This window comes from Microcaecilia unicolor, chromosome 2 (assembly GCF_901765095.1).
Source record: "Microcaecilia unicolor chromosome 2, aMicUni1.1, whole genome shotgun sequence".
NCBI classification, from domain to species: Eukaryota; Metazoa; Chordata; class Amphibia; order Gymnophiona; family Siphonopidae; genus Microcaecilia; species Microcaecilia unicolor.
In genome coordinates this window covers 223,358,111-223,375,281 of record NC_044032.1, presented here as the reverse complement: position 1 = coordinate 223,375,281, position 17,171 = coordinate 223,358,111, and the positions used below count along the sequence as shown (strand labels likewise).

General features: G+C 43.3%; 1 protein-coding gene across 1 annotated transcript in view; it reads left to right on the top strand.

The window, feature by feature from the left end:
• Window positions 1-17,171, top strand: part of RORB (RAR related orphan receptor B) — a 118,915-nt gene that overhangs the window by 96,009 nt on the left and 5,735 nt on the right. Inside the window, exons 8-9 of the mRNA XM_030191970.1 lie at window positions 6,935-7,045; window positions 10,077-10,189. Coding sequence (XP_030047830.1) covers window positions 6,935-7,045; window positions 10,077-10,189 — 224 coding nt within the window. The remainder of the gene's footprint in view (window positions 1-6,934; window positions 7,046-10,076; window positions 10,190-17,171) is intronic.

The following is a 17,171-nucleotide window of genomic DNA, read 5'->3' as shown; positions in this document are numbered from 1 at the left end:
TGTTTTCTAGTTCTTAATCCACAGTAGGACACTGGCTCATATTACATGACTTTCTCATTTCCTCAGGAATCATTCATGAGGTACTTAATCAAATTTCATTTGAAAATCCAGATATACAATATCAACCGACTCACCTTTATCCACATGTTCACCCCATCAAAGAAATGTAGCAGATTGATAAGGCAAAATTTCCCTTGACTAAATCCATGTTGGCTTTGTTTCATTAATCCATATCTCTGTATATGTTCAGTAATTTTGTTCATTATAATAGTTTCTACTATTTTGCCCAGTACTGACACTAGGCTCACCAGTCTATAAGTTCCCAGATCACCTCTGGAACCCTTTTTTAAAAATTGGCATTGCATATGCTATCTTTCAATCTTCTGGGGCCATGCTTGATCTTAAAGATAAATTACATATCTATATATATAAAACTCACCCTCAACGTTCTATTGGCTGCTGACGTCACTGAAGCCAAGGTTCGTATGTTCAAAACTCTGAAGCCTCGAAAATCACTGTCTCTGGGCCCCACCCTCGCGTCAAATGTTATGACATTGACAGCGGAGGCGGAGCAATTCACCGCCCTCGCATCAAACGTTATGACGTTGAGGGCGGAGGCGGAGCAATTCACCCACATCGACGACGGGGGGGGGGGAGCCACAGGAAAGCCTTGCTAGCGCCCGTTTCATTGGCTCCAGAAACGGGCCTTTTTTTACTAGTTACTAATAATAGCTCTGCAAGTTCATTTTTTAGTTCTATCAGTATTCTGGGATGTATATCATCCGGTCCAGGTGATCTGCTACTCTCTAAATTATCAAATTGCACCATTCCAAGTTTACAGAGATTTGTTTCAGTTCTTTGAATACCATTTCTGGTACTGGTATCTCCCTTACATCTTCCTCGGTGAAGACCGAAGCAAAGAATTTATTTAGTCTCTCCACTATGGCCTTGTCTTCCCTGAGTGCTCCTTTTACACCTCGGTCATCTAACGGTCCAACTGATTCTTTTAGCAACTTCTTGCTTCTAATATACCTAAAGTTTTTATTATGTGTTTTTGCCTGAAATACAATCTTCTTTTCATAGTCTTTCTTTATCTTCCTTATTGGTGCTTTGCATTTGACTTGCCATTCCTTATGCTGTTTCATGTTATCTTTAGTCAGATCTTTTTTCCGTTTTCTAAAGTATGTTCTAATAGCTTCCTTTACCTCACTTTTTAACCATGCTGGCTGTCATTGTGCCTTCCTTCCACCTTTTTAAATAGGTGGAATATATCTGTTCTGGGCTTCCAGGATGGTATTTTTGAATAACATCCATGCCTGATGTTAATTTTTGAACTTTGCAGCTGCTTCTCTAAGTTTTCTTTTTGGAATTTCTTTTTGTTTGTTTATTTTTTACCATTCTCCTCATTTTATCAAAGTCACCTTTTTGAAAATTAAATGCTAAGGTATTGGATTTCCTGTGTGTTAATCTGATCATGTTGTGATCACTGTTATCAAGTGGCCCCAGCACTGTTACCTTCTGTGCCAGATCATGCGCTTTACTAAGGACTAGGTCTAGAATTGTTCCCCCTCTTGTTGGTTCCTGAACCAGCTTCATAAAGCTGTCCTTGATTTCATCTATCAACTTTACCACCCTAGCATGCCCTAATGTTACATTTATCAAGTCAATATCTGCTTTTATTGTGCTACCCAGTTTGTTAGCTTCCTTAATTTCTGATAACATTTCTGCATCTAGCTGTTCATGCTGGCCAGGTAATGGTAGTATACTCCTATCAATATCCTTTTCCCTTTACACATGGAATTTCTATCCACAAGGATTCCAAGATGTATTTTGTGTCTTGCAGAACTTTTAATCTGATTCAAGGCCCTCTTTAACATATGACCCTACCCTTCCACCAATTCAATTCACCCTATCACTGTGATATAGTTTATACACTGGTATTACAGTGTCCTACTGGTTATCTTCCTTCCACCAGGTCTCAGAGATGCCTATTATATCTATCTTTTCATTTACTACAATATATTCTAACAACCCCATCTTATTTTTTAGACTTCTGGCATTAACATACAGACACTTCAGACAATATGTTTTATTCCTATTTACAACTTGCTCAGCAGTTGACAATGATAATTTGCAATCTTTAAAAATTGTCTGCTCTTTATTTAAACAATTTGGTCTACTATGGCCTTTATTGCAACCTCACTGAAAGGATATCCTATCTTCCCTGTTTTGGTGATATCTTTCAAAGATGCCTTATTCTGAACCATGTGCTTTTGAGTGACTGTTGCCTTCCCCCCAGTTTCTAGTTTAAAAGCTGCTCTATCTCCTTTTTAAATGTTGATGCCAGCAGCCTGGTTCTATCCTGGTTAAGGTGGAGACCATCTTTCCGGAATAGACTCCCCCTTCCCCAGAATGTTGCCCAGTTCCTAACAAATCTAAAGCCCTCCTCCCTGTACCAGGCAGGTAAATGGCCAAGAGGGGCATAATCGAACGGGGACGACCATCTCTAAGTACGTCCCGGCAAAGGGGCGGGGAAACCCATATTATCGAAACAAGATGGGTGTCCATCTTTCGTTTCGATAATATGGTCGGGGACGCCCAAATCTCAACATTTAGGTCGACCTTAGAGATGGTCGACCTAAATGTTGAGATGGTCGACCTTAGAGATGGTCGTCCCCGGTTTTCGGCGATAATGAAAACCGAGGACGCCCATCTCAAAAACAACCAAATCCAAGGCATTTGCTTGTGGGAGGAGCCAGCATTCGTAGTGCACTGGTCCCCCTCACATGCCAGGACACCAACCGGGCACCCTAGGGGGCACTGCAGTGGACTTCACAAATTGCTCCCAGGTGCATAGCTCCCCTACCTTCGGCGCTGAGCCCCCCAACCCCCCCCCCCCACAAAACCCACTCCCCACAACTGTACACCACTACCATAGCCCTAAGGGGTGAAGGAGGGCACCTATATGTGGGTACAGTGGGTTTCGGGTGGGTTTTGAAGGGCTCACATTTACCACCACAAGTGTAACAGGTGGGGGGGATGGGCCTGGGTCCACCTGCCTGAAGTACACTACACCCACTAAAACTGCTCCAAGGACCTGCTTACTGCTGTCATGGAGCTGGGTATGACATTTGAGGCTGGCATAGAGGCTGGCAAAAAAAAGTTTTTTTAATTTTTCTTTTTACGGTGGGAGGGGGTTGGTGACCACTGGGGGAGTACGGGGAGGTCATCCCCGATTCCCTCCGGTGGTCATCTGGTCAGTTTGGGCACTTTTTGAAGCTTGGTCATGAAAAAAATGGACCAAGTAAAGTCAACCAAATGCTCGTCGGGGACACCCTTCTTTTTTCCATTATCGGCCGAGGACACCCATCTCTTAAGCACACCCCAGTCCTGCCTTCGCTACGCCTCCGACACGCCCCCGTGAACTTTGGTCATCCCCGCGACAGACTGCAGTTGAGGGTGCCCAAAATCGGCTTTCGATTATGACGATTTGGGCGACCCTGAGAGAAGGACGCCCATCTCCCAATTTGTGTCGAAAGATGGGCGCCCTTCTCTTTCAAAAATAAGCCTGCAAGTGATCCTCTTGTCCACTAGCCACCCAGCTATCTACATGCATAATGATCGAATCTCCAACTAAAACAGCAGTCCTGATTCTTCCCTTCTGGACAGGAGCCCCTGGAGACACATCCTCGGTTCAAAAGGCTTCCTGTCTTAGCTGCACTATCAGCGAGAACCCAGTAACAGCTGTTTTAAGTGGACAAGGAAGCACAGGAACAAATAGAGTAATAACTATTAATGCATTTGTACAAATGCAGTGATATTGCATAATAGCAAAGCTTCCATAACCAATGTGTTCAGTTTTTTTTTTTTTGGGGGGGGGGTGGTCCTTATTAATAATGTCATCTCTAATTATCTCTCTTATAACTGCTAGGAATTTATAGAAATGGTTCTGTGGGGACTGGTAGGCTATGAATTTTGTTTCCAGTCCTTACTTCTCATTTGTAATCTCAGTACATTTTCAAGAAAGTAAAAAGTCTGCACCTGTTCACCAAAATTACTATTTATATTGAACTCTCATGACAGCTTTAAAATTTACAGTTTTGACACACTAGCCCCACATCCTCCAACATCTGGCAAACTGCTGAGAAACCGAGTGTGTAGTGGTGCTCAGAAATTCAGATCTGATTTCATGGTGGTATCTCTTCCAGTCCTTGAAGCAGACCAGTGCAAGGGGACTGGGCCCCAAGACAAATCTTCAGCCTTGTATTCTAGCCTGACTTACTTACCAACAGCATCTACAGAAGGTAGCAGCTCTGGCCCAGCTTAGCATGCCTCCTTTCTATCCTCATCTTCCCACCATCCTTTTCCCCCACACCCTGTCTATCATCTACCTTTTCTCTTTCTCTCTCTCTCTCTCCGCTCAACCCAGCACCACTGTTGTGCAGATACCGTCCCCTTTTATTCTTACCCCTTACCATCACTAATCTTCTATTGGTTATTTTTCTGTTTTATATTCTGCAGTATTTCCTAATAGGATTAAATGTGGATTATAAATAAAAGAAGCTACCACAGACATGAGGAATTACATAACAATCCTATATAATAAAAAGCACCTCCAACATTCTGAAGCTGACTCCGTGGCACTGTGGCAGTGTAGGGTTCGTAAGTCTGTAGTTCAGCGTTTCATTGGCTCTCACTGTCAACGAAGAACCAATCAGACAGAACGGAACTTGGAGGAGGGAAGTGGAGTGGATTGAATCTCTAACAAACAGTCATATACAGGGAGGTATGAACATCAGTGGAGGCAAGTGCACAGAACGGAAGGGAAGACAAACATTTAGTCACTTTGTCACTCACACACACTCACACACACACACACACACACACACACACACACAATCACTCTGTGTATCTCTCTCTTACACTGTCTGTAAAACACACTGTCACTCTCAGTCTCTCACATGGGCAACTGTATGTTGCATTCTCACGAGTAAGGAGCTCTTCTGATGTGATTGTTAAACTGATTGAAGGGCCTGAACAAGGAAAACGTTTACCACATTGTAACACAGTTTACACAAAAAATATTGTATATAAAGAAATCTTACACATGTAAACAACAATTATATTCAGAATACAACCGTGGAAACATTAATGGCAGGAACTCATTACATTGCTAGCGCCCGTTTCATTGCGTTAACAAACGGGCTTATTTTACTAGTAATAAATAAAACAGGCATTAATCCATATCATTATCAAGAAACATATAAGTTTTCAAGTGTTTATGAAATGATAAATAAGAGAAGGCTCTCCTAATATGGATTGATAATCCATTCCAAATTTTAGCACCTAAAGAAGAATCAAAATATCTTTTTAATTTAACCCCTTTAAAACTAGGAAATGATAGAGTCAACATCTAGATAACTCTGGAAACCCTGCCAGAATTTAATAAAACACAGTACTTTACTAATCCTATTGGATTTTGTCCTACAAGAGATTTAAAACCAAACATGCCAACTTAAAATTTATTGGTGACTTAATTGGAAGCCAATCAAGCTTTCTAAGAAGAGGAGATGCCCTTTCAAATTTATTCAACCTAAAAATCAGCCTGGCTGCTGTATTCTGATCCAGCATCCAGCCTCCAGCCTCCTTCTCCAGCATCCATTACTCTTGCAATCAGCATCTACCCACTGCCTCTTCCCCTCCCTTCAGCAACCGCCTCTACTTTTCCTCTTCCTCTCCTCAAGATCTGCCTGTCTCTGCCCCTCAGTCAACATGAACTCCCCCTACTCTGTCCCTTTTCTCTTCAGCATCTGTCCTTGCCTCTCCTCAGCAACTGCCCTTTGACTTTTACCTCTCCCTATCCTCCCGCTTCGTCCCCTCTTCTCCAGCATCCACAAGTTCAGCATCAGGAAGTGCTGACCCCCAGCCAGAGTTATGAGCATACTCATGGTGTCAACATTGAGGAGGAGGAATAGCAGTGGGAAGCAAAGACTTCTGTAGCTCCGCCCAACCAATTTCACTCTTTTGCTCCCATACTGATCTTGTGTTCTAGCCATCAGATTTGCTCAATCTTGTTTAGCAGAGCCTCAATGAAGCATGTTTTATTGCCTAGTTCACCTAATGATAAAGCAAGAAGTTGGGTTTTCAGGATATTCCTAATGAATATGCATAGAGAAATTTGCATACAGTGGAAGTAATTTGCATGCAAATATCTCCACACATGCTCCCTCCCCCCCCCCCCCCCCCCCCCCGGACTCTGTATATGGTGCCCAGATTTGAGTGTGCTGTGCAAATAATTGAGTAACGAGCCCTTAACTACCAATAACTGAGTACTCACAACCAATTTCTGATGATTATTGGCACTCATTAAAATTTGTGCGCTTACCTGGCTATACACTATTTTATAAGGCATGGCGCCCAACTCTACTAGTGTGTAACTCAAAAGGGGGCATTTCAGGGATGTTCTGAAAAGTTGCACACACAGTTCTAGAATACTTCCTCAGTGCGCCTAACTTGGGTGCCAGGATTTACACCAGGTTTCAGCAGGCGTCAGTCTGGCACCTGCAGTTAGGTGTAGAAATCAGCGCTAAGGCTATTCTAGAAAGGGCATGTGACTTTTACAGAATTGTGCTTACCACCAATTCTTTTTGGTGCCCATTTTTGATTGCCATTGATAGAATTCCCCCCCCCCCCCCCCCCCGATGGTATGTTGTTTTTTTTTTTGTTTGTTTTGTTTTTTTGGGCGGGGGGGTATCCTGAAAGCTTGACAAGGTTGTGGTGCATGGGATGTTTGGTGACTATCCACTGCCTAATCCACAGATTGTCCTGGGTCATGACAGCAGTATAATCTAATCTAATCTTATTTTACAAGCTGATTTTCGGATAGGAGCTTAACATAAACAGCGTTCTGTATACTTTCTTATCTGATCTACAGGTTTAGATGATCTGGTGAATGAAGCGTTTGACTTTGCAAAGAGTTTATGTTCTCTTCATTTGACTGAGGAAGAAATTGCTCTATTTTCAGCTGCCGTGTTAATATCACCAGGTAATTTTATTTACTCCGACCACTACAGTTGGTTATGTTCATTTTTATTTTTTTCCACTATCTGTGTCCAAAACTTTTCAGGATTGTGTCTCTTTGAGGAATTGACTGGCTTTCTCTGTGACCTTAGAAAGACTTTCTGCAGTGTTTCTTTTCCAATGAATAAAAACTAAGCATGGTATTGGTGTGACTTAAACGTGGCTATGAATAGACCATTTATTCTGCAAATGAATGTTATGGTAGGGTAAGAGTACGGGTGCACTTTAAAGAAATGATACTGAACTCCTATATGATCTCGTCCACAGAAAGGGAGCCAAAATCTGGCCCTTGCTTCGGGATTTGGCAGTTAAGGGGTCCTTTTACTAAGATGTGGTAAGAAATGCGGACCTTTTCTGTACAGTAAGGACATTCTTACTACGCCAGTAAAATAGCCCCCTTTTCCCTTTATTTTATCCAGTCTCATGCTAATTTCTCCATTGGCACATGGAATTAGCAAGTTACATACCTTGCTTGGCACACTTAGGGGTCTTTTACTAATCTGCAGTAATGTTTTTAGCTCATGGTAGAAATAAACTGGCAGTAAATGCTGAGACACCCATAGGAATATAATGAGCATCTCAGCGTTTACCACCAGCTGATTTCTACCGCAAGCTAAAAACACTACAGCAGCTTAGTAAGAGACCCCTTTAGGTCGCCCATTTAAGACTGCCATTGACCTGGTTTAAATGTCAATTCAGTATTCTGTAATGGCATCTTGGTGCACAGATGCCATTATAAAATTGGCACTCAGAGTTAGATTCTATATATGATGCCTACATTTATCCGCACCAGCAGTATTCTCTAAGCCGCGCCTAAAGTTCAGCGTGGTATATAGAATAAACGCTTAAGCAGAGAGATTGCATTTAAATGTAGGCACCACTGTTTGTACCAATGAAAATGTAGTGCAAATGCCCATGCCTACACCCATATTTTGTAATTACGTGCATAGTTCAAAACCACGCCCCCATTCCACCACAAAACACCAATGATCCTCCCATTTCCATGCCCCCCTTTTTGGGGCTCTGCGTAAATTATAGGCATGAATCCCACACCTAACTTTATGCTCGTTAGTCCCAATTAAATCTAATTAGTGCCAATAATTGCTTGTTAAAAAGTCAATTATTGACACTAATTAGCTCATTATTCTATTAAATTTGTGTGTGCAATCTATGGTGACCTTTATAGAATCAGGAGGTCAGCGCATAGCATCGGTGCACCTAAATGGAGGAACAAAAGTTATAGAATTACCCCCAAAATGGGCAGGATTAGCCAGGATGGAAGGTGAAGTACAAAAGGAGAGTGTGGAGAGAAGCAAGGATTACAGGGAAAAAGGATGGTGGGTGGAAAGGAAGATAATTTGTAAAACTGTTCTCGTCAGTTAAGTGCTGTGAAGTCTGTAAAACTGTTCTGTCAGTTAAGTACTGTGAAGTCTGTGAAAGAATGTTCATGGTTTTAAGTGAAATCTGTAGTAAATCTTAAATGAAAACCTTATTCAGCAGACCAATATTTAGGTAGATCAGTGGTTTCCAAACCTGTCCTAGGGAGTCCTCAGCCAGTTGGGTATGGGATATCCACAATGAATATGCATGAGAGAGATTTTGCACGCACTGTTTCCACTTCTTACAGATTTATCTTATACATAAACTTGACTGCTTGGTGTTCTTCAGGACAAGTTTGGGAACCGCTGATGTAGATGGTATTTCTCCAATGTATATGTTTCCATAATGCATGCATATGTTGGGTGAGGTGATTGGGGGAGATTTTTGGAATGCTTGTTCCTTCTGGGGGGTTTTCCAGCTCAGTCAAAATCAGTGCTGAGATTCTGATGCCATAAACCTTCATTTTCAACTCCATAGGAATTTTTTTTCTAACATAGTAAATGACAGCAAAGACCAGCATGGTCTGCTGTTGCGTGTGTTACTGTGTTGTGGTAGTCCATCTAGTCTGCCCAGTAAGGTAGCTAGAGTTGTACTTGCTGCTTCACGTAGGTTACATCCCTCTATGCCTTTCTTGATAGACACACCCTCCCACTGTTATTAGTCTGTTTATTGCAGCAGCAATCTTGAAGCCATGCCCTATGCTTCTGGAAACCTGTGTCAGGCTTAAGAAGAGCTTCCTCTTCCTTCTCCCCCAAAGAAACTGTGAGCAGTATTCCTTTGTGCCATTCACAATCCCAGCTGAATTTGAAATCATATGTTAGACCCAATCTGGGAATTAAACCAGAGACCTTGTGCATTGCTGGGCAGCAGGGGCCAACTGACCATTCGGGCAACCAGGCAGCACCCAAGGGCCCAGAGGCTCTTCCCAGTTGCCTCCCCCCCCCACCCCCATGTCGCTATTCTGCCCAATGCAGCAATGTTTTAAAAATGGCTGCCGAGACTCCCTGCGGCAGGCCTGCAAGACTGTCAAGACCCATGAGACTAACGTGGGAAGTCTCGGCCACCATTTTGAAAACATGGCGCTGCCAGGCAGGAAAGAGTGGGGTTCTTTCCTGCCACTGAAGAAGCCACTAGACCACCCAGGCCCTTCAAGGTAAGACCAGGACAGGCCCACTGAGGCTCGGGTGACTGTGGTGTGTGGGATGGGGTGGCAGTGGGGGGGGGACCCAGATCACCCTCACTGCCCTGGGGCCCAGGTCACTATCAGTCCTCCCCTGCTGGGCACAGCAGTGCTACTGAGCCATCAGACCTTCTCCAAACTACAGTACTACTGCTGCCTATTTCTAAAGCACTACCAGGTGTATACAACACTGTACAGACACATACAGGAGAGTTCTTACTCAATAGAGCATATAATCTTTTCAAGAAAACGTATGGCAAACAAGATGTTGGGTAGTTTTGAATACTCACATACTGCAGTCTCTTTGAATTTTGATATGTTGATCCCATTAAAAATATCAAAGACCTACTCACATTCTCACTTTGATTCTTGCCAAAACATTGCATGGTATGTAAGGGATCCTTGCTAACTTTAACCCATGTTTCTGTTGGATCAGATCGGCCATGGCTGATAGAACCAAGGAAGGTCCAAAAACTCCAGGAAAAGATTTATTTTGCACTTCAACATGTGATTCAGAAGAACCACCTTGATGATGAGACTTTGGCAAAAGTAAGTCACAAGGACACAGAAACAGCTTGTTAAAAATATCTATCCTGAAGAATTTGCAATCTAGGAAAAATGAGATATCACCAGAGTACAATAGGGTGATTCATCACAGCATGTAACTGAATATGATATGGTGACACCATGTTTTAAGGGCTTTGAAGAAGGAAGTTAGAAATGTACTAAATAGGGTAATGAGGTAAATATGCACCGTAGGCATGGAACAGACTTCCTGAGTCAATACGTCAAGCTCCATCTCTGGCCATCTTCAAATCTAGGCTAAAAGCCCATCTTTTTTAGACTGATTTTAACTCCTAACTGCTATTCACTTGTACAGTACCCATCTCTGTTTTATCAATCCCACCATAAGTAATTCCCTAATCCCTTATTTGTCCTGTTTGTCTTGAATAGATTGTAAGCTCTGTCAAACAGGGAATGTTTCGTACATGTTTAGTGTACAGCACTGCATACTTCTAGTAGCACTATAGAAATGATCCATACTAGTAATAAAATATAGATGATCATGTGAGAAAAGCGTTAATTAATGTGAGATTTCAGAACTGCTAAGGGCTTGAAAAACAGAAAGAACCATACATTATGGGGTTGATATTCAAAGGGTTTTAACTTGGGTAGGAGAGGTTCCTGCCCAGTTAAACCCTGCTGAGCTGGCCGTCCACCAGTATTCAACTGGATTTAAGCAGGCAATGTTGTGATCGCCCAAGCACTGTCCGGTTAGTCCCAGGCAGTCTGTGAGCAGAGCTTAAGAATATAAGAATAGCTACACTGGGTCAGACCAGTGGTCTATCTAACCCAGTATCCTGTTTCCAACAGTGGCCAAGCCAGGTCACAAGTACCTGGCAGAAACCCAAATAATGGCAACACTCCATATTACAAATTGCAGAGCAAACACTTAACTGGTTAGTGGCAATATTTGGTCCACTAAGCAGCTATGTAAGCGCATAAAGTTAGGACAATTTTATCTGTCAAACTAACTGTGCACCGGTCTGAATATTGGCAAATGCCTGAATATGTCCCAGCATTGAATATCCAGGCTCAGTTTACCTTAAAGCTGTACAGGTCTTAAAAGCCACTGACTGCAGTGGGCTGAATATTGAGCCCTGTATTTCCTGAAAATAAACAGATACTTATGCATGTGCCACGCCAATGCATAATTCCCTTTAAAATTTACACTGAAAGATTCCACATTGCATTTCAAATTTGGGCCTGGGAATGGGCTCTAAGCAGTATTCTATAAAGAGCACTCAACTCGGCGTGCCCTTAATAGAATAGCACTCTATGCTGGTTTTTGGCCAGCGCTCACTAAATCCGGTCCACAGTGTATTTGGAGGAATGAGAAAACTACTACTACTACTACTATTTAGCATTTCTATAGCGCTACAAGGCATACGCAGCGCTGCACAAACATAGAAGAAAGACAGTCCCTGCTCAAAGAGCTTACAATCTAATAGACAAAAAATAAATAAAGTAAGCAAATCAAATCAATTAATGTGAACGGGAAGGAAGAGAGGAGGGTAGGTGGAGGCGAGTGGGTACAAGTGGTTACGAGTCAAAAGCAATGTTAAAGAGGTGGGCTTTCAGTCTAGATTTAAAGGTGGCCAAGGATGGGGCAAGACGTAGGGGCTCAGGAAGTTTATTCCAGGCGTAGGGTGCAGCGAGACAGAAGGCGCGAAGTCTGGAGTTGGCAGTAGTGGAGAAGGGAACAGATAAGAAGGATTTATCCATGGAGCGGAGTGCACGGGAAGGGGTGTAGGGATGGACGAGTGTGGAGAGATACTGGGGAGCAGCAGAGTGAGTACATTTATAGGTTAGTAGAAGAAGTTTGAACAGGATGCGAAAACGGATAGGGAGCCAGTGAAGGGTCTTGAGGAGAGGGGTAGTATGAGTAAAGCGACCCTGGCGGAAGATGAGACGGGCAGCAGAGTTTTGAACCAACTGGAGAGGGGAGAGGTGACTAAGTGGGAGGCCAGCAAGAAGCAGATTGCAGTAGTCTAAACGAGAAGTGACAAGGGTGTGGATGAGGGTTTTGGTAGAGTGCTCGGAAAGAAAGGGGCGGATTTTACGGATATTGTAAAGAAAGAAACGACAGGTCTTGGCAATCTGCTGGATATGAGCAGAGAAGGAGAGAGAAGAGTCAAAGATGACCCCAAGGTTTCGAGCTGAGGAGACAGGAAGAATGAGAGAGCCATCAACAGAAATAGAAAACGGGGGGAGCGGGGAGGTAGGTTTGAGGGGGAAAATGAGAAAACCATATAAAACAAGTACAAGCTTTTCTTTGTTGCCCATATTCCTGACCTATACCTTCCTAAGTTTACGAAAATTGATAGGAAAGTAGTGCCTTAGATAAAGGAGATTAGATAGATAGATAGATAGATAGATAGATAGATAGATAGATAGATAGATAGATAGATAGATAGATAGATAGATAGATAGATAGATAGATAGATAGATAGATAGACACTATATGCTAATGATGAGTTAAAACAAGTTAATTATTTATTATTATTATTTATTGCACTTGTATCCCACATTTTCCCACCTATTTGCAGGCTCAATGTGGCTTACAAAGATCTGTTATGGCATCGCCATTACAGTGTAAAAGATACAATTAGTGTTACAAAGAGATCAAGGATGACAGATAATAGCTAAGCAAACATTTAGAGAAAGACGTCGTTTAGCGACAGGGTGGGGTGAAGAAGTGTTATAGTTAAGCTACGGATTCTCGTGGTAGGCCTTGTTGAAGAGAGAGGTTTTCAGAGATTTGCGAAAGTTAGTTATTTCGTTAATTGTTTTCAATTTTGTTGGTAGTGCATTCCAGAGTTGTGTGCTCATGTATGAAAAGCTGGTCACATGTGTTAGTTTGTATTTTAATCCTTTGCAGCTGGGGAAGTATAGGTTAAGAAATGTGCGGGCAGATCTTTTAGCATTTCTAGGGGGTAAGTCGACGAGGTCTAGCATGTAGGTCGGGGCATCTCCGTGAATGATTTTATGAACAATCGTGCATATCTTGAACATGGTTCGTTCTTTGAGTGGGAGTCAGTTCAGTTTCTTTCTTAGGGATTTTGCACTTTCATATTTTGTTTTTCCGAATATGAGTCTGGCTGCGGTGTTCTGGGCTGTTTGAAGTTTCTTGATAGTTTGTTCTTTGCAGCCAGCATAAAGTGCGTTGCAATAGTCCAGGTGGCTTAGTACCATTGATTGTACCAGGTTGCAAAAGATGGATCTAGGCAAGAAAGGTTTTACTCTTTTAAGTTTCCACATGGCGTGATCAATAGGTAAGTGCTCTTTCGACTTTGAAATCTTCTTACCACTCTGATGATGAGACTAATAGGCAGATGATCAAAAGCAAATGCCGGCGCTAGAGGCTGTTAGCGCCATACTAGCGCCGGCGTTTGCTACCGCCCCATGATTAGAGCCCTCGAGCGCGTGAAACAACGTGCTCGAGGGCTCTTAGCGCAAGTAGCTTGCAAATGCATGCTAATCAGTGCTTAACACATTCATCCCCAATGATCAGCATCCAACATGCCAAAGATTGGGTCGCTGGCCGCGACAAACCCTACGCCAGCTCCGAGCTGGCGTTAGGGTTTGCAGATCATTGGGGAGGAATGGTGAGCCCTGTCCAGCATGCATTTGCATGCTGGCAGGCCCCCATTTCCCCCTACAGCAAACCTGCCAGAGAGGGCAGTTGAGGACGTCCAAAATTTGGACGTTTCTGTGACGGGGCAGTTGAGGACATCCAAATTTTGGACGTTTCTGCAATGTGCAGTTAAGGGCGTCCAAAATTGGATGTTTCTATGAGGAAGACGTCTTTCTCATAGAAACATCCAATTTTGGACGTCCTTAACTGCCCATTGCAGAAACGTCCAAAATTTGGACGTCCTCAACTGCCCCATCACAGAAACGTCCAAATTTTGGAAGTCCTCAACTGCCCCGTCGCTATACCTCTGACACCCCCTTGAAATTTGGCCGTCCCTGCAACAGGGCAGTTGAGGACGTCCATCTTCTGATTTAAAGATTCCGATTTAGGGTTTGCAGATCATTGGGGAGGAATGGTGAGAAACTCCCTTATATGGTGTGTAGCCCCACCCAGCGCATCCCAGGATGCACTGGGCAGGGCTGGGCGCCGCCATTTGCGGCGTCAAAGGAAGGAGGAGAGAGGCAGGCTGCGTCTCTCCTCCAGCCAAGTTAGGGGGCAGGTGGGCAGAAAGAGAGGGAGGGCAGACGGCGGATGGAGTGACAACATCACACAGGGACCCTTGCCAATGCTGGGGGTTGGGTTGGGGAGGGAGGACTGGCGGTCCAGCAGACCTACAGCCCCCCTGTTACTGGGGGGGGGGGGGGTTTGGCCGGCATCCATTGGACCACCAGGGACCATTTGCTGGGGGGTTGGGGGGGGGGCTGATACCCACCGAATCTCCAGCCCTCCTGGATCGTCAGGGGGACCGGAGGTCCGCCGGACCTCCAGCCCCTGTTGCTCGGGGCAGAGGTAGTCAGGGCCTGGTGGTCCCATGGACCTCCAGCCCCTGTGTTTGACATGTTTGAGCTTTTGACAGCCCAGACCTGTCAAACAAGTGCGGGAGGATTGTGCTGAGTGCATGCTCAGGCACAATTCTCCCGCACTTCTACCCCATGATCAGAGATAATTGCACTGCTTAAATTTGCATGCATTATCTCTGATCATAGGTCTAATAGCACCCCGCGCTGTTCGAGTGCTATTTTAGAGCGCTGTTTGGAACAGCGTGGGGCTTTTGATCATGTGCCTGTACATTAAAGCAAATATATTATCAAGCTTATTTTTGAAAGGGAAAAATATCCAATAAGCGGCATAAACCAGGAGATGGACATTTTTCTTGCAAAAATATCCAAATCACTATTTTCGAAACACATTTTAGACGTTTTTCTATGCAGTTCATCTGCAGTGTGTTCAAATCACAAGGGAGAGTGTTGGGGGTGGGATTTGGGTGTCCCCACAACTTGGACGTTTTTCTGCTAAAATAGAACAAAGCGAAACCGTCCAGGGCTAAAAGTTGGACGTTTTGGTTTGGACCTGTTTCAATAACAACTAAGGTGAAAAACAGTGGAGGAACAGAAAGGAAAACCACTCACAGATGGTGTATGCCAAGTTTAGCTACAGTGGTGTTGTCCAATGTCTCCTTTTCAGTAATTACCAAGTGAAGACTTTTTCCGATGATCTTTCTGGGAATATGTCAGATATGACAAATTCCTAGACCCCTGATGCAAGCCAGTAGGGCCGAAACACGAGTCGTATCAGAGCTCCTTATTGATCTTGAAGTTTACTGAAATAAATAAGGTTTTTGGACACCATCTGTGAGAGGTTTTCCTTTCTGTTCCTCCATTGTTTTTCGCCTGGCGCATCCTATCTGTGGAGTGTTTTCCTTCTGTTTGTGACTCAATAACTACTAAGTCATAAAAAAGTGCCTTAAATGACCAGATGACCACAGGAGGGATTAAGACATGACCCCCCCCCCTTATTCTTCCAGTGGTCACTGACCCACTCCATCCCTTTACTCCCCCAGTGGTCACTGACCCCTATCCCACCCCCCCAAAGATGTGAAAGAAACAGTACATTTCAGCCTCTATGACAGCATCAGATGTTATGGCCAATCCTACTAGAACAGCAAGCTGGTCCCTGGAGTAGCCTAGTGGTAGGTACCATGCACTATATAGAAGAGGACCCAGGCCCATATCCCACTGTAACCTGGTACACTTGTGGTGGAAAGTGTGAGCCCTCCAAAACCCGCTAAAAACCTACTGAACCCACATAAGTTCTATTGTAGTGGTGTATAGTTGGGTACAGTAGGTTTTTGGTGGGTTTTGGAAGGCTCATCATACAATATGAGGAGGTAAGGGTGAGATGTGTACCTGGGACATTTTATATGAAGTCCACTGCAGTGCCCCCTAGGGTGCCCCACTGCTTTGATCAGATGTCTGTTTGGCCAGTCTACTAAGGGCCCTGTTTACTAAGACGTGTTAGCATTTTTAGTGTCCGCTTAATTCTAGAGACACCCATATATTCCTATGTGTGTCTTCAGCGTTTAGCGCGTGCTGTTTAGCTTGTGCTAAAAAGGCTAGTGCTTCCTTAGCGCTGCTTACTGAACAGGGCCGTAAGAATGCTGGCTCCTCCTACATCCCAGTGGCTTGCTTTTGTGCATTTTTCCCTTGGACTTTTTTTTTCTTTTTAATTGTCAGAAAAGAAAAACGCACTGAGCAAAAAACATCTAAGGAAATGGCCATTTTCGAAACAAAAAAAATAGACTTTTTTAGGTTTGGAAATTACCATGTTCACCAGTTGATTTTTGGACATTTTCAGCAAAACATCTAATATCAGATTTAGACATTATATCAAAAATGCCCCTCTATATATGGTAGAATAATAAAGGACACTTTGGAAGAGTAGGGGGCAGTTTTTGTAATTAACAGGTCTAATGTGCATAGATTGTCTAGGTTGAAAAAGAGGTGTACTGGTTGCAAGATTCCAGATTTCTAACATATTTTACAAAAGGCTTGCTCAGTGTAGTCTTTAGAAAAAAAGTATTTACAAGGCTATGGAGAATGTAAAGAAGTGGGAGTAGCCATTTTTAAAAACCTACATTCAAAAAAAGATTGGAATTAGGGCTTTATGTATAAGTGGAAGATTTGGCTATCTACATATTTTAAGTAGCTGCATTTTATTTAATTGAGGGTCCTTTTACTAAGCGGCAGTATAAAGTAGCCTTAGCATGCCCTTATGTGGGTTTTTCCTGCGCTTAAGGCCAGTTGTACTGCAGCACTAAAATGGCCAATTTCCATTTTCTTCATTAATGGTCTTATGCTAAGATCATCATTAGCTCGTGACCATTATAAAAATTATGGCGTTAGCACTTACTGACACCTGTTTTATAGGTGGTAAGGGCTCATGTGGTAATCCTGCATTAATCATCAGTTAGTGCACAGTAATGATCAGCACAGA